This window comes from Epinephelus lanceolatus, chromosome 9, assembly GCF_041903045.1.
Source record: "Epinephelus lanceolatus isolate andai-2023 chromosome 9, ASM4190304v1, whole genome shotgun sequence".
NCBI lineage: Eukaryota > Metazoa > Chordata > Actinopteri > Perciformes > Serranidae > Epinephelus > Epinephelus lanceolatus.
Genome location: NC_135742.1, coordinates 19,075,687 through 19,094,130, shown reverse-complemented (window position 1 = coordinate 19,094,130; position 18,444 = coordinate 19,075,687). Strand labels below are relative to the sequence as shown.

General features: G+C 40.5%; 1 protein-coding gene across 1 annotated transcript in view; it reads left to right on the top strand.

Moving 5' to 3' along the window:
* ipo11 (importin 11) overlaps positions 1-18,444 on the top strand; it is a 199,963-nt gene that overhangs the window by 11,339 nt on the left and 170,180 nt on the right. The window contains exons 3-5 of the mRNA XM_033619880.2: positions 307-407; positions 7,774-7,846; positions 12,423-12,626. Of these exons, the coding sequence (XP_033475771.1) occupies positions 307-407; positions 7,774-7,846; positions 12,423-12,626 (378 nt within the window). The remainder of the gene's footprint in view (positions 1-306; positions 408-7,773; positions 7,847-12,422; positions 12,627-18,444) is intronic.

The window sequence follows — 18,444 nt, the reverse complement described above, 5'->3', positions numbered from 1 at the left end:
TTTCTAGGGTTACGGCTGCATTATACAGCTCGGAAACTTAAGCACTTATAAGATAATAAAACTACATTAGTGTATACAACTTAGACACTCCAGATCACAAAGTCAGTGTGCCCTGTGTTCTAATGGAGCTGCTGCTTAAAGTCTGGCTCGCTGGCATCATTATTCTTCACTTTAGAGTTGTTTACTCTGGTATCGTCCGAGCTGTCACACATCATTAAACTCAGTCTGTCCTTAAATTGCCTGGTTTTACCTATTTGATTTAACAATACCAGTGTTAGCTAAGCATATATTTTTTTCCCCCCACAGAATATCTTCAATAACCACATGCTGGATGTGAACGTCAGGTGGTTGGCTGTGCTGTACTTCAAAAATGGCATTGACAGATACTGGAGGAGAGTAGCGCCTCAGTAAGTGCTTGTTCATCTCTCATGTTCCCTATTTCTGTCAGCCCCTCTCACACTTTTCAATCTTAGGCTTTTTTTTCCTCTCTCTCCTACTCCTCATTTTTATTCTCTTCATTCTCTCATTCACTCTCACTCTGTCTCTATTCATCACTCTTAATCTTTCCCCCTGTTTTTGAGGCTTTGTTGCTCTCCTCAGATCTTTTTTGTCACAGATTTGTCGTTGCATTTTTGTCCCCATTCCTCATCACCTTCATTTCCCTCATTGTCTTTTACCAGTTATAGCTTACGTCTGCAGTTCTGCCTCCACCACTTTTCACAGCTTCCCTCCTTTCTCTCTCTTTTTTGCTTTACTTTCCATGCCGATTATTCATATCATTGTGCTCTGATTTTATACTTGGTTTATTCCTTTGTGCTTCTTTTGTCTGCTGGTAGATCGGCTTTGAGTATTCAAAGCCCATGGTCTGTCTTTGGGTACCTGACTAGCTGGCTTTTGTTCGATTTGAATTGCTCTTAAATTCTCAGGACAGCAGTTGGCCGGAGGTAATCAGTTCTGCCTCAGCACTCTGTCGCTACTCTTTGACCACTTCAAATTACTGCTAGTCTCTTCTTTCTTTCTGAAGTTTTCCCCTAAAGTTTTTTCCCCCCACTCTTGTCAGTACTGTACTTCAGTAAACTGAATTCCATTTGTTAGAGTGCTGCGCAAGGGCTTCTGCTCCATGGGTTATTTGTGTCATTACTTTTTGGACCTTTGCCATTAATCCAGCAGTTGGAGACTACATGGGATCATGTGCTGTCACTGTACAAAGCCTGGGCCACATTACATAATATTTGTAGTCTGTAAGAAAACCATTCTAAAAATATTCTTAAAGCCATTAGAAATGGATGATTCTTGGGTCTGTTTTGATATTGTGCTTTTCTGTCTTATCAGTTGTAGATGATATTGTGTCTTAAGATGTTCCTAGTGCGGGTACAATTTAATAAGTTACTTGATCAATGGAGCATCACTGGGTAATGAGGTTTTTTTGCATCATTCCCTTAATAAGAAAGACTCGGGGACTCGGTTCGATTGGGTGGGGAATGCTGAAAAATGTCACACCTTCATTTGGTTTGGTTCACTTTCACACTGCACTTTTTAAAGTGGACCAAGCGGCCTGGACAACATCACGCAGTTACAACTTGTTTGGAGGCATTATTGCCTGAAATGACCGCTGACCAGGAAGAAAAAAAGCATGAGGAAGAAGAAAACCCAGCTCATTGATTGGCCGGCTTGGTCACCACAAAAACACCAAACACCAAAATGCACTGCGCTTTACGTCACTTCGTCTCTTGGTTCATTTCCACACCAGGGTTCACTTGCAAGTGAACTGAGACCCCCAGGTTTCAAGCGGACCAGGGTTGGCTCGCTTGGTCCGCACCAGAGTTCGAATGAGCGTTCACACCACTCCAAACAAACCAAACTGTGCATGGAAGCAGACCAAATAGCACCAGTGTGAATGCGCCCTTATTCTACAGCAGGAAACAGCACTTCAAAATAAGCGTTCTGTGCTGGAAATTCACTGTACTTCAAAATTTTTACAAACTCGACACATTTCCGAGTCACTTGTGGTCCATTCAGAATAGACCCACCACCCACCAGTTGGGAACCACTGTTTTAAACAATGGCTGTATTCCATAACAGTTTGCCTGTTCTACAACTTTGATATTGTACGTGCCAGCTCACCGGCACGGCTTAATTGGACACTTAAGTGTAATGGCGCCATCATTAATGGCATTAGTTTCACCTGTGCTTTATCTGCTGTGAAAAGGTCAACTGCTTTTTCATAACTTTGAAAATCTCCCTCTTATGACTTTTTTTATTAACACAGCTTTTCAGCTTTTACTTTAATTTGTGAGATATCCCTATGGGAAGTAGAAAATAAGCACAAAAATGTCTCTCTTATTCTTTAAGGTCTTCCACATATGAAATGTGTTCTTGTTTAAAAATATTTTACAGCACAGGTGGTTAAACTGACAGATATTGTGACACACCCAAAATTAAGTCGGGCCGAATGGGAGGTGATACACGAGAAATCATGTTTCATAATGCAAGCGCTGATTGATCTCAAATTTGGTGTGACAAATGAAGCAATTTCAAGAGTGTTCCCTCTAGCTCATGTGTGCCGAGTGCAGAGACTGTTGAGAGATGTGTGCACATTGAGTGTCAGGCATTTGAAATTATTCTTGCCAGGTTTGGAAACAGACCTCATGTTTTCAGTCTCCCTTTCTGGTAAAAAAAAAGAAGAAGTGATGCTTCGGATGAGTAAGTGACATCACCTCGGGCCTCCCTGCCCAGTGATCTGAATCACTGAATTTAACTGAGCAGCCTTAATGTTATCACTATATTTGGTGGCTTTTCCACCTACTTGTATAATTCAAGGTATTTTAGAAGTGGTGTTAAATCACAGTAATTCGTCAAAGTAGTAGTTTTTAACTCATCACACACTGATGAAATATTACAGAGTAATGCGTAGCTCTCTGCAACTGCTGTCTCTTGGGTAAATGGATTGCTTGTAGAGGCAGAGAGGAGATTTCTGGCATAACTTCACGTACTTCAAGATGCACATACATGGGAAAACATCAGAAGAGATCAAAACTCAAAAATAACAACTTCATTGTCAGACCAGATCGGGATCATCGTGATGATGACCACAAGCCGAAACACACTGGTTCTGTATACTGCAGGTGAACCTGATTAGACCGTTAGCACCAGAATTAAACAGACACATTTTTTTTCTGTTTGTGTTGGGATGATTAATTGTTGTGCCACATTAATATAACAAATGAATATTTTTCTGCTGCATTAACTTTTCAGCCCAGAGAGGCACATACGTTTCTGCCAGTTTAAAAATACAATTATTAAAACTGACATTTTTGAAAGTCACAGGTCAAGTTATTATAATAATATAAATTGTGCACCAGCAATCAGGTGTAACTCGAAGCAGTTTCTGTTTGCAGTCAGACAGTTGTCAGATATCTCAATTATGGCAGAGGGCGGTTCTGCAGTGTCAGATTTTGAGAATCCCTAATCTAAGGCAACCAGAACAATTGCCCTGCAACTGAGAAGATGTTTATGAAAGTTATGATTGGGAGAACGATTTCCAAATTTATATTAGGTATGTTCATTTTGGCTTATGTGAGGAATTTCCCCAACACTGTCAGCCCTTAGTTTGACTTTTGAATGTTGTTTATGTGTCATGAATACAAACATGCCCAGCCCACACAGGCTTACGAGACACCACAGGTTAATTTAAGTCCAGAATGCATACATTTGCATAACTCTTTAAAAAATGCTGACAAGCATACGCGTTCCTGTTTGCTGAGATGCTTTTTCCTTGGAAGGGTTTTTAAACACTTTGCAAAGCATTGCTTAGAATGGCCTGAAAAAAAGATATGAACATAACAGAGTGAAACCAAAATGTATCCTACAAAAGTAATGTGCTTGTTGAATTAAATACGCAAAGCAATTTACTGCAGGAAATATTCACTAAAACTGGCACTACCTGCTAGGGATGTCCCGATCCAGCTTTTTCCACTTCCAATCTGATACCGATATTACAGCCTTGAGTTCTGGCTGATACCGATACTCATCCGATCCAAGCACGTATTATACATATTCACTTATTTTGTTGTCAGTCATGTTAGAAAAGGTTTGATCAAGCGATATTACTCTAACAAGAAGAACTACTTAATCGGGTTAGTTAGAATGATCCACAACAGTTGGTATGAGAAACTGACCTGTTTATTGTTAACAGGGTTAAATAAACAAACTTTAAACTTGAACATTAACATTAAATAAAAAATATAGCTGGTTTGCTTTGGCTGCTTTGGCCCCTTAATAAATAGAAAATGAATCAACACAAGAAATCTTTAAAATGTCTAACAATGAAATTAAAATAGCAGCAAGACTCCACACGCTTGTGCTTTGGCCCCCTAATAAATAAAAAAATAGATTAACACCACAAGACATTGACATTTAACAAACAATGCAGCCTTTCCTTTTCAGTTATTTTAGTAGTGTCAGTGCCAGCCTGGTGCTGCTGTTTCCTGGGACCAACAGAGGGGACAAAAAACCACACACAATATTGTACAACTGTTTAAACAAGCAATAGTCCATCCATGGCTCCAGTTTCACTAATTGTGCCCAAAACAATGACATCAGTGCTCTTTGCTTAAACAGTAAGAGTGTAAACCCAAAAATATCATTTTAAAAAAACCAGAGCAGAAAACAAATAGTCAGTTAACTAAATTGACCACTACTCTTCCTACCCTCCATGTGTACCTGCCATCTGCATGCTGGCCTGGTGAAATGATAGTAAGAGCTGGAGCGGATCACTGGAATGGACTGCTTGAATCGCGGAGCGCTGGGCTGGCCAGAAAACCTGGATCGGATTCCGTGAAAAACTGGATCGGAGTTCTTGAATCGGCATTTTTCCATGCAGTCCGATCCGATGCCGATGCACGTTTTTTGCTAATATCGGCAGCCGATACCGATCTGAATATCGGATCGGGACATCCCTACTACCTGCTGTGTGAATGGCTAAATATTTCCAAACTTTGGTCCAAAAACAACTCATCAGAACAAGCAGAAGTGGAAAATCAAAGGCCCAATAAGGTGTTGGATACTGAGCTTGATACTTTTATGGTTACTGACTGCATTTTGTTGGTACTACTAAGAACAAATTAAGTGTGCTTTCACACCTGCCCTGTTTGGTTCTGTTCAATAGAAGTCAAGTTCGTTTGCCCCCTAAGTGCAAGTGCAATTGGGTGAAAACCAAAACAACCGGACCGAGACCTTCTTTAAGAGGTGATCCCGGTCCAGTTACAAATAAACTCTGATGCGGTTCGTTTGTGATGAGAACGTGTTCCAACCTCCATCTGAACCAGCTGCAGTCACATGACACATTGTTTAAGGTTAAACATGAGCATGTTACAGTCCTGGCTTTTTTTATTTCTTTAAACCAATCACAATCATTCTTGGCAGTGCCAGCAACGGTGCGCTTGCAAAAATATTGCCGGGGGGAAACAAGTTTTGGTGTAACACACCCACAAAAATATCGCCTACAGGACGCAAACTATGGCAGAAATATGGCTACATCCCTGCAAGATCAAACACTGCAAAAGTTAGTAAAGGACGTGTTGAAAACTGCTACACAACTGGAGGTGGTAGGGCGGGACTTCAGCAGGTGGCTAGTTCCGCCCAATGAGAGGCTGATCTATGCAGCGAACTTCCGCCCACTCAGACTAGTACTGCTTTAATATGCACATTCAGCACATCCAATGCATCAAAACCTTGTTTTCTAGTTGGAGCCGCGCCTCGTTTTCAAACTGTATGGTTTGACTAAAATGAACAATGACAGCAATATAGTCCACGATGACCAGCACTAAAATCAAACCGCGTAGTTGTCCCTCCACTGTGACATCAGAAAGTGTCACATTTATCTGTACTCTTCTTCAACGTTTTGTTTACTTCCTGGATTTTTCCTGCATGGAAATTCTGACCAATCAAGAGCAGCTTTCTCGCGCAAGGCATTTTATCTGGTCCGCTTGTAAATGCTGACGTGAGAACACGAACCAACTGTAGGCAACTATGCAACTTTGTAACAAAATGAGCAAGACAACTCTAGGTCTGAAAGCACCCTCACAATAAATCCATCGTCTGTACCTGAGCGCACTTCTTGATGAGAACACACGTGTTTAGATGGAACTGCCAAAGCTGAGAAGCAGGCCATGAAGCTCTGTGACTGTGTTTTAGTTTACTATGTTACCCCTGCAGGTTGGTCTAAAATGAAACTTGTTATTGCAGAGAAAGTAAAGTGACAAAAAAAAAGGTACTGATACTGGATATGAGGTACCAGAACTGGTGCCAGTATCAGTTTAAATGTAAACGGCACCCAACCCTTGGCAGGAGCAACTTGATTGAGAGATTTAGTGTACGGAGATCCTCATCTTAGCTACGTACAGTAACGATAGAGTTGTTTTCAGAACAGATCTGATTTGTTATATTGTTTTTTGACAACTGAAAAAAAATGCTCAAGCAGATAAACTTTATTTAGGTAATGAAATAATATTTAGACAAGCTACACTGAATTAACTATATTGCTGTGCATATGTATTGTAAGTTTAAATTGTATCCTTACTAACACATTATGTAGCTGAACTGAAATAAGACAGTAGCCAGAAAATGTAAGTGTTGGTGTTTTACATCTCTTATGTCAGGATGACTTTACTCAGTGAATAATCTTTGTGCCTTTCTTGATTTTCCTTTTTACCCATCGCTCAGATTTTCTAGTTTCTTTTGCCTACAAACACAAAACAAGGCTCAGTCACACACTTGCTTATGTTAATATATATTTTAATCTCCCATCCCATATTTCTTTAAAGCTTGCCTCGCTCCCAGATTCTCAAAATATGTGTGTTGTAAATCTTGTTTCAGTAATTTACACTCTTTCCCCGTAGTAATTTGTCTTCCACCCATACCTCCTCTCTCTCAGCCTCAGGTTACAGCGTGAGTCATTCCTCACTCTTCCTCACATCAAACACTCTCTCCCACAGCGTCGAGCTCCAGCAGCAGTTGAAGTAGTTAGAACAGGCTAAATTATAGTAAAAATTGTTTGTTTTTTACAGATTGACACTGTCACTCTTTTGCACACTCCCCCTACTCTGCGTGCAAAACCTCAGGCTCATGTTGCAGTCTACAAGAAATGAGTTGGAGGAGAGGAGGGGGTTTATCCAAAGCTTACTGATTAAATCAGGCAGCTGGCAGGTCCTGCACTGGTGTTATAAAGGGATTTAATTGATCCCATAACAACTTGGCAGATTGATGTCATATTCATATCCTCCCCATATTAAAGTTTGAGGTTTGCATGTCCAGAATTTAAAATGAAATTATGAGGAGTCTCTTAGGATAAGAGCTGCATTCAACAATGCCAGGATGACTGGCACGCTCTCGTCACAATGTGACATGGTGGCTCAGTCGTGAGCCCTCTCGTCTTTAAGCGAAAGGGTTCAAAACTTGGCCCTGTGTTTTTGCACATGTCTTCCCACATCCTGAAAACTGTAAATCCATTTAATAAAGCTGCTGTAAGTGGTGCATGACTAAAGAAACAGCTAACTAGTCAAACAGGTAATGCTTGAGAGTGTGTTTTCCTGATCTCCAGGTTGACATAGCTATCAGGAGGTGTCATTTTTGCTAACCACAAACATTAAAATATATGTGCATTGTACTCTTTTGTGATGATTTTGTCCAGATATTGTGTTACTCTTGCTCTGCTCCATTCTTTCTCGACCCACTTACCTCTTCTCATCGTCTTTCTGGTTGGTTTGTTCACAGTGCCTTATCAGAAGAGGAGAAGACATCATTGCGTGCTGGTCTCATCACAAACTTCAATGAGCCTGTCAATCAGGTAAGTGAGAAAAAAATGGGACGTGATACGAAACATTAAAGTTAAAAACGAAGATTCAGCATCATAAACTGGTACAAAGAAACTCCCGCATTTTGATTAAGATTTTCTTAGCGTATAATGTACAAAGAATCTCAATTAGAGCATCATACCACCTTTGTTACAGCCCATTTCACTTATAATTACATTTTTTTGCTATGTTGTTTTGAAATAAATGCAGGATGGTTTGAAAATATAAATGTAGAAGTTCTAAATTAGCTTGAAATGGGTTATCCATTGGGCTGTAGGAAGGAGAGTAGTTACGGCAGTGTATATATGCATAGTACCTCACCTCTTCAAACAGCCTAGCTTCCATCAAACATCAGTGAGAGAGGGACTTGGGTGTATCCCTGACCTCAGCCCGGTGGGAGCCTGTCCCAAGAGACACAACAATGGTATCCAAATGTGCTCGATACAAAATTTGACAAATAAAAGTGGTGCATAGGGCGTATATTACTCCCTTTTACATTTATGCTTGCATAGCTGTGGTGAGGCAGGATCACTCATGCATCAGTGGTGGCATTGCCCCCCAGTGAGATGTTTTTGGGACAAGGTGATATTGAGCTTGTCTTCTATCCTGGATGTAAAAATATTTCGGTGTCCTTTGGTCTGCCTCTTCGGCACAATGATAGAAAATATACAGTTGAAGCTTATACACTGCATTATCGCACTAGCTTTTATGTCAGTTAAACATATCATTATGATGAATTGGAAATCACACAAATCAAGGTGTTTTAATATAGATAAGTGGTTAAAAGACCGTGGAGATGAATAACCCTGGATTATTATAAGATCTTATCCAGGGAAAATGGCTCATGAATGACCTTTATTGTATTTATTCTGCACCCCTCCTTCCCCGACATCAGTTATGATTTGTTTGATTTTGTATTTGTGTATGGTGTTGTTACTGTGTTATTGTTCAATAGTATGTACGCTGTATGTAGTATGTCAATGTATTGTCCTCTGATGTATGTCAATTCAAAACTAAAACAAAAAAACGGTATTAGTAAAACAAAAAAGTTCCATCAGATTTTTTTCCGACTCATGTAATCCAAACGTGTCCACTAACTCCAGAGTGCTGTAATGTCCAAAAGTCAGAAATGTATTCAAAAAGATAGATGTAATTGTTTCCATAATTCACAACATGTTTTTACCTAAAATATATTATACTTTAGTCAATATTTGTTGGCATTTAGCCTTTCAATAATTTTCACTGCAGTAACAAAACTCTTTGGTCTCCCGCTTGCCACACACGAAGGGAGGCACGCACCTGTATTAATGGGGCAATCAAGCAGTAATCTAGGAATGCCATAAATTACATTTTTCATTAAAGAAAGTTAATTTGATAAGAAAAGATGAATTCGTTTAATCAGGTGAATCATATTATTTAAATAGATGATTTCATCAACATTTGAAGCTTCGTTCAGAGACCTCCGAGAAGATTTGAATGTTAACAAAATTAAATTGGGTACAGCCCTAGTTATCCATCATGATGAACACTAGCTCTGCAATCACTGCTATCAAAGATTAATTTGTTTTGACAAGTGGATTTTATATATTTTGCTTAAAATCCCAATTTTGCCTCAGAGGTCTGTAAAACTTGGAACAGCATGTACATGTCCTCCCCACTGTAATGATACCTGCATTGGTGTCAAACTGTGGCATATAGGTGATTGTTTCTATTTATAATTTGGTCAAATCTGAAAAAATACTTTCTGCATTGCCTCCTTGTGCAATCAAGGTATGAAGTATGAGGTGCGGGGAAAAGACTTTGGAGTTTTTGTTATCATAGAGGAAGTGGTTTGAAGGCAGGTGTATTTTCACCACTTGTTGTGGTTGTGTGTTGTGATTTTTCTTCTCTGTATATAGATTCAGTCAGATCTCACCAGCTGCTCTATCCAAACAAACAGATCTCAACATAGACAAAGACAGAAATTCACAGGTTTTATTCTAGTCTATATGAAATGAAAATGTAGGGACGGAGGTAAAACTTTAATTTAAACGTGCTGTAAGTGTACTTTTTTTTAACAACTGGTGATATCAATGCCTGTTCACTAAACATGGCCAACTCGCCTACATTTATTTCCTGAAATGCGAGTATTTGAGTACTTTAGGATAATTTATTGGGTGTTCTCAAACTTGTAAACTACTTTAAATGTCTGTCCCTGTCCCAAAAGTTTTTGATAAGCCATCATTTTACACTTCTTGGGGAAAATCTGCAACAAACAAATAATTCAGAATCAAGCTGTGTGTAATACATCTGTCTGAGGGGACATGGAAGGTGCCACCAAATGTTGGCCATCCATCCTGCTTCCTACAGCTTGTGTATCCCTGAGGGACGGCCCTGAAACATCAGGACTGATAAGGTCCATATGGCGAGCAATGAATGCTATTTAAACACCATATGTCTCCCTCGTCACAGTCTATCAGATCAACCGGGTTGTGCATGTGAGTGTGGGTGTTCGAGCGCTGTGTGGACAGTTCACATTTATAAGCTCTATGATCCAAGCACATTTTGTGATCTTACCTGGCTTTGGAAAACTTAATGACTTATTGATACTTGAAAATTAAATTTACATGCTCACTAATTATTTATTACTCCGTTAAATTACATTGCTAATGGCATATAGGTGTGTTTATCAGAGCGTGCATGCTATAGACAATGCAATAAACTCTCATTCTTTTATTTGTATCTGATTGTAGGTTGTGCTGTAAAACAGTAATGGGGATCAAAAGAGCTAAAAGTGAACAGGCTTTAAACTTTGTAATAAAATGGGCTAGATTAATAGATTTGTGATTCAAAAATAAAACAGCCCTCATAGGAGATAATCGGTCAGCTGAAGATGTCGTAGACTTTAACGTACTGTTATAAAACAGTCTGTTGATTTTATTTACAAATTACCTCTGGGATTTATAGGGTTGTAACGGCACCATCAAATTTTGTCTGCCATTATTGATAAATAAATTTGGTGAACAAGAGCTTTTCAGCATATCGCAGTACAGTTTATCGCTGCAAAAATACAGCCTCCAAAATCAACACCTGTAGAACAGTCTCAACAAAAAACAAACTTTATCACCTTCGTAAAGGTCAGATTTATTGCAGGGCCGTTGTATTAGAATTGATTAGTTTTAGCTGAGTGTACTTAATAAACTGGAAACTTAGTGTGTATCTGTTGTTCCCACCAAGCACCTCTAACATGTGGATACAAATGAACTTTACCTGCTCATTTAACTCGCTTTTTAATGGTATTATTATTTTAAACGATATGTGTGAAAAGTGTGAAAAATTAAAGGAATACCTCACCCACAAAAATTAATTTGTCATGCCATGTTACCTTGAATTTTCATGTATGTTTCTTGTATGAAAACGGCAAACTTATTGATTTATTTATTGATAGGGAACCATATTTAACAACAGCAAAGCTATATCAAAATTAGAGTTGTACCGATACCGATACCAGTATCGGAAATGCCTCCGATACTGCCTGAAATGCAGTATCGGGTATCGGCGAGTACAGCCGGAGAGGGGGGATGACATGCAGCAAAGGGCCACAGGCTGGATTCGAACCCGGGCCGCTGCGGTGACAGCCTTGTGCATGGGGCGCCTGCTCTACCATTAAGCCACCGACGCCCAATACCTTACATTCTTAAATCAGCCAGTGGTGAATTGATAAACTGAATCTCAGGTGACACTATGAGCCATCTTGAGTCAAGCTGAGTTTTAGGAGTTGAGACATACAACAATTCATATCCCATCCATTTTTATTTTATGCACTGGTATTGGATCGGTACTCGGTATCGGCAGATAACTAAGGTTCAGGGATCGGGATCGGAATTGGTATCGGGAAGGAAAAAGTGGTATCGGTACATCTCTAATCAAAATATCCATTTACAAACTCTCACACAACTCATGCAGTAGAATCCAAGTCCAACTTATCCAGTTGTATGCTCAGTACTTCCCAAACACATGCATTTTCACCCAAACCTCAGTATTTAAAACTGAACCAAAAGCGAAACTTGTATATGCTGTCTTCAAAGTCAGACTCCAATACTAAGTTTTTAGTGAGAATGAATGTGTTTAGGAAGTACTGAGCATACGACAAGTTTGTGAAGTGATGTTTTGATATTGTTTTGCTGTTGTTAAAGTGGTCCCCAATAAATCAATTAATCAATAGTATCTTGGCAGGATGTATAAAACGCAGCTGTCAACTCATTGTCAGCATATGCTAGATCTGAAAAAAAGTCAGCTACAAGTGCTCTGTTTTGAAAAGCAGTTTACTCTGTATGATCTCTAAGAGGAGATAGATATAGGATAGTATGCAAATAGTTTTGTATATAATATGATAGCTTAATAATTTGTGTCCCACGTGTCCAAACTGCTCATTTAAAAGCACACCTGGAGACATTTTACTATATTAAGTGATCCAGACTGTCTGAGCTGTAGCAAAATTCTTGTCGAGTTTCCTTCGGCAAAACCACCTTCTGCTGTGTTTATGTTTTGCCTCCGGTAATTTATTTTCTCTCTCTGTTTTTCCCACAGATAGCGACCCAGATTGCAGTGCTGATAGCCAAGGTGGCCCGTCTGGACTGCCCCAGGCAGTGGCCAGAGCTCATCCCCATTCTACTGGAGTCTGTGAAGGGTCAGGATGGCCTGCAGCAGCACAGAGCACTGCTAACCTTCTATCATGTCACCAAAACCCTCGCGTCCAAACGTCTGGCGCAGGACCGACGGCTTTTCCAGGATGTAAGTCCACAGTTTTAGCTATTTGTCAGTTTACAACCTTATTTTTGGATCTCATTGCTTGTCATTCTTGGTTATTTGCTATCCCTCTGTGGGGTTTTGTCCTCTGCACTCCTCTGCAGTAGCTGTGGGCACCTGAGGACAAGGTGACTTTAGGTCAACAAGTGAAGAAAAATGAAACTTTAACTCTGTCTAGTGAGCTTTTCTGCTTCTATCCCCCTTTTTTCTTTCCTTGTGTTCTGCCCTCTGACTTTGTCATGTTCCTTTCTTTCCTCCCCTTTTGAGAATGAACAGATGAGGAGGGAGATTATCTTGAGAATTGCAGGTGTTTCCAGTTTCACTCACTGCCTGTAGGAGATGCTGTTTAGCTGCTGTTTGAGACGCATCAAATTCATGGCAGCCATAGATTGTCTGTGCATGCATGTGTGTCTGTCTTCATGCATGACTGGAGTGAGATTGACGTGTTTGGGAATAGGTTTGTCTGTGTTGCTAGTTTTGTGTGTGTAAGAGAGATTGTGTTGTTTGTGTGAGTTAATGTTTCCTTCAAAGGGGTGGTGAATCAGAGCAAATGCTCTTTTTTGCCATCCGTGGTTTTAAAGAACACAAGACTTGAGATGAAAGGTAGTCATGAAGAAAAAGGGGTTTAGGGGAGTAAGATATCAAACAGACCAACAGAGAGACGACTAAGACCAGCTGAGAGAGAATGAGAGTGACAGACACAGACCAGCGGACATCAGAGGCAGCGACTGAGACCAAATAGTTGGACGTCGTGCAGAGGCATCCTCTATGCCAAAATGTGTGCCCTTAGGCAATACGAGGAACAAAGGCAGTCTGAGCCCCATTAAACGCTGCGGTTTTTAAATGATGCACTGATGACTTTGACTCTAAATGGCCCATGGAATGCTCGCTCTGGACTGGCTCGGCAGACAGTGTGTGTGCCCACCACGTATTGTGCAGAGGTGACGAGACAAAGGACAATGCAACACTGTTAATTTCAGTTCCAATGGCACCCTTCGACCCTGGAGTCTAAGTATTTTTTAATGTGAGGTCTGATTTGAACATAAAATGACCTCAGCTTTTGTAGCTGTACGAATATTTCATGTTGGTTATTTGTAGACACTGCCTCATCTGTTAATACTGTTGACTTGTAGAAGGCCTCTGTTCACTTGATCTGGGTGTTGTTTAAAAAATCTTGATAGTTGTAGGGCTGCCCCCTGAAAGTCAAAGATCTGAATCATCAGTCGGGGAGATCCCTCAGTCGACTGACTCTACAAATCGAGCTGTTTTTTTTTTTTTTTTCTGGGGATGTGTCAGCCCCCAGATTTAGCTGTAAAGTGACGTGCTGCTATCAGGTGCAGGCAGCTGTGGACCCAGACCCAGGGAGACTCTGAGTGAGACGGAGGCAGCTATCGGGAGGAAGAGAAGCTTTGTCTGGTCAGGCTCTGAGATGATGATATCTTCTGCTTTCTGCTTAGAAACGCTGAATTTACTGCTCACTACAACTTAATACGACACAGTTTGGCTTTTGTTTGATACTTAGTGTGGGCAAAATGTCACATAATTTCGATCCGTCGTCAGCGTACTTAGCATGCTGGCTTGATTGTTATATTACGAGAATGTCACTGTCAACCTGATGTTCCGCTGAACCCTGTTCAAACTCTGAAACTCTGTAAGGAAAAAAAGAAATAGATAGTCGAATACTCGTATTGAACAGCCTAATCCAATGTGACTGCCATAATTCTGAGTTGGGTGCCACCCTTCATACCTGTACCAATACCAGTACCCTTACAGTGATACCGATATCATTAGAGTACTTCATTTGATACCTGCAGGTATCATTTGACTGTAGAAGTTTTTATACTACTTGGCAGTCGATCAGTCACCTTAAAGATGTCAAGTATCTCTTCATCTCTAAGCTCGCTGTTACTCTCTGTGTTTACACTGTTTTTTGTGTCACCCTATTTAGCACGGACGTTATGTGTACATAAGTACTGTTACGTGTCTGTGGGTGTTCGAGCGTGTCTTCTTGTGCTCGATGAGTGTGTGCACTTCTCTCTAGTCCTTCGCCCCAGCTAAAACAGTTGGTCGACCATGTTGACTGCATCATGGGAGATGAGGCACTGACGGCAGCACATCAACTAGCTCTTTGTTTCTCTGGCCCACTTGCCGAGGCTTAGGCTGTGAACTCAAAGCGTGCACCAGACGCAGAGCTAAACAGATAGTGGGAGAAAGAGGGAAAGAAGGGATGATAAAGAAGCGGGGTGTGGGTGTGTGGGAGAGGAAGTGATTGAAGTAACCAAGGGCTGCCTGGTGACAGGAGGAGGGATCACATAAGAAGTAGTTATGGGGTAATGAAGTAAATGGTGTAAAGATAAAGTTGAGGCTGTTTCAAGGAGAAGGAGAATGGAATTGGGACACTTCAAGAAGTGTTTTCTGCCTCCCCACTTTTAGAAGTGTGCATTAATAAAAGTATGGATGTTTAGAAAGAATAGGAGAAAGTTTGGAGGGAACTGGGTAAAGAAGAAATGCTCAGTGCCTGCTGCCTTTATCTGTAAAAAATTAAAATATTGGATAGAAAAGTCAAATTGAAAAAGAGTCACAACAGTTTTCTTTTACTTTGAAAATATGATGAAAACATGAGGAGTAAGCAAGGACTAAAACATATTTTTAAAAAACATTAATCGTGAAAATTGATCCATAACCAGGCACCAGAAATACTTAGTACTTGAGAAAAGCTTCACATTACCAAACAGGCCATGCGTGAACGGCAGTATCGCATAATGCAGTTGTTGTACAATTGAAAATTATATTATTGAGTAATAGACTCTTGTTGCCACCAAACAGGATGATAGTAGAGTCTCAATTGTACAGTTTAACTGTGGATGATATTGCCTCGAGCATTAGCATGGAAGACAAGACGACATATCAAAATGAATTTGAAAGTCAGGGACATGCATATCAAAGTGGATCTCAGCACAGGGTGAGTCAAACCTCATCCCAGCAGGCTGGTTGATATGAGATGCTGTCATTCATCCAGTGCATATATGGTATATCTGGCGTTTCCCAGAGGCCAGTGGCAGCCAGGTGCATGGCAATATGCAAACAATCACTTTACTTTACTAACTTTACCAACACAAAAACACACTTTAAATCACATTGAGAGAGATCCAGCAATAGAATATGTATTTTTCTGAAACCAGAATAATATCAATACTTTCACAAACACTCACAATCTTCAAAAATGTTTGTGCCTTTGACTTGATTTTATTTTTGCCCTCAGAATGTTATATTTGTCTCTTGGCGCAGCAGTTGTGTTTATGAATCATCAACCCAGACCTCCAAGTTTTTTTTCTGTTCTCCTTACTCCCATATAAAATATGTGGCGTACATGAGACGGCATTCTTTCAACAAAGTTTTTGCCGAATGTTTTCTCTAAAAAAAAAAAAAGGCGATACTTAATTAAATGCAAATAGCCTTTATTATAAAAAAAAGAATTAAGAGAAATTAAAAAAAAGTTTCACGGGAACATTTTAGCTCACATTAATGGGATCCTCAATTCATTTTCCATAACTGCTTATCCTGTGGGGGATTGCAGGGGGGCTGGAGCCCATCCCAGCTGACACTGGGAGAGAGAGGTTGCCAGACTATCGCAGGGCTGACACATATAGACAGACAACCATTAACACTCACATTCACACCTACGGCCAATAAGAGTCACCAATTAACCTGCATGTCTTTGGACTGTGGGAGGAAGCCAGAGTACCTGGAGAAAACCCATGCTGTCACGGGAAGAAAGCAAACTCCACACAGAAGGGATCCCCCACCCTTGGTTCGATTCGGGAACCCTCTCGCTGTGAGGTGACACTGCTAACCACTGCACTATTAATGGTATACTTAACAGAAATTGTTGGTTATTGTCTGCAAACAGTAAACACAACATTCAAACTTGGCCTCTCAGCCAACGCCACAAGAAGCGCACGTACACTGCAGGCTACTATTGTAGGATTGTTACATTTGTTGTGATAGAAAAGCCGATAGTTTCACAAGCTAACTAAGCTAACTGCCAGCATCTACCTGTCTGACAGAGAAGCTCTTCATCCTCTTCTTCAGTGCTTGCCAGCAGGTGAAAGCCAAGCTCACATTCACTCTGATTTTGGAACAAGTTTTTTTCCCGTTGGTGTTTTTGCCTAGCTGTATTTGCATTTTTAGTGCTGTTTCCACCATTTTCTTGGCTTACAGTCTTGGACCTGGTTGCTACCTTTTTTTTAAAGTCCCGATCTCACGTGTGTGCTCTTTTGGGCTGGGAGCAACACCCACTGCCCTACAGTTGCAGCCCAGAGACGTCCTGAAGATGGCAGAGTAAGAGAAAAAAAGGAAATCCAGGCAGAAGGCAGAGTGTCTGCAAATAAATACACTGCCACACACTTCTAGTGGGCTATAAGTGATGACCAAGAGGGACTACTTCTGTTTGAGCCCACGTACATCATTTTTTAGGAAAATTCTTCATAGTATGCCTTTAAAACCTTGTGGGGTAGCCGAAAGACACTGCACTGTGTTGCAGCTGTTTGCTTTTTGTGACTCTCAAACAAGCAGTTAAGCTAAAAGAGGAATGGGGAAGGTGATAACCAGCGTCTGGCTTTCTTCTTTTTAGTAGTAATAGAGGGGCATATTCCACTGGATGGGTTTTCATAAACAGATCAAGTCAAATGAAATGAGCTGCGCTTTTCTTGGATGGCTTTGGTTTACGAGTTCTTCCTCCTGGAATCGAGGATCAGCTTGCAGATGGAGGAAATTGTTTGCTTTTATAGAAATTTTCCTCCCCGTTGTCTCTGTCTGTAGTGGTAGAAAGGAGCAGACACAGATACACACGCATCTTGAAACTGTAGAGATTTCCAGAGAGACGGAGAGAGAGACACACACGCATGCACCACATGGGTGGGAAAAATAATTGATTCTTAGATGCATCGGAATTCTCTCTTGAATGATTCAGCAACAATTCACAAAACTCATTAATTGAACTTCAGATGATTCCCCACCCACTAGCAGACAGCTAAATAATCAACTGCTTTTCTCTGTGTGGCTGGCTTCTTTAACGACACAACACTGGAGCCTTAATTGACACGCTTTTGGTTATCAGAAGAGTGGACTGAGGCTGTCAATCCACTTTATTAGGTGTAATGTTATGGAGACATAATCTGATGTCAGGGCACTCCAGCAGATTGTGGCAAAGGTGTGGCAAGCTGTGCCTGCAGTTCTTGTTGTGCTGTGTCATAATGCTTTTCAGTGCAGTGTGGCCACCTGGGGCCTTGATGGGAATCGTAGTCTGGCTCAGAAAATTGCAAAATAAAACCCAAAAAAACAGCTGTTGTGTGATTGTTTTATGCTCACTAGCAAACAGGAGGTGCCATTGGAACAGCTGCTAACTTAAAACTTATAATAAATACTTGGGTGCTTGTTGCACATATGGAAGTATATCATAGGGCTTGTTGTTGGGTTCAGTGGTACACTGCATGGGATATCTGCTCGGTGCCATGTCATGTTTTAAGCTAGAATTTCCAAAAGTCTGAGGCGAGTAGCACTGTTGTTGGTTCATCTTTTAAATGTTAGCAGTGTTTAACTCAGTCTGTCTAAAATTGTTTGATGCATTTGGTGGAGGAGAAAGGATTACGTGTTATATAAGACGAATTTAAATGATTCTCTACCATTCATGCTTGATTACCCAATACTGTGTGGCCACATTTCAAAAAGTCACGCAGAGGGCCATTTAAATAAGTCTGCAAGCCACAATTGGCCCTGAGCCGGACTTTGGACATACCTGCCC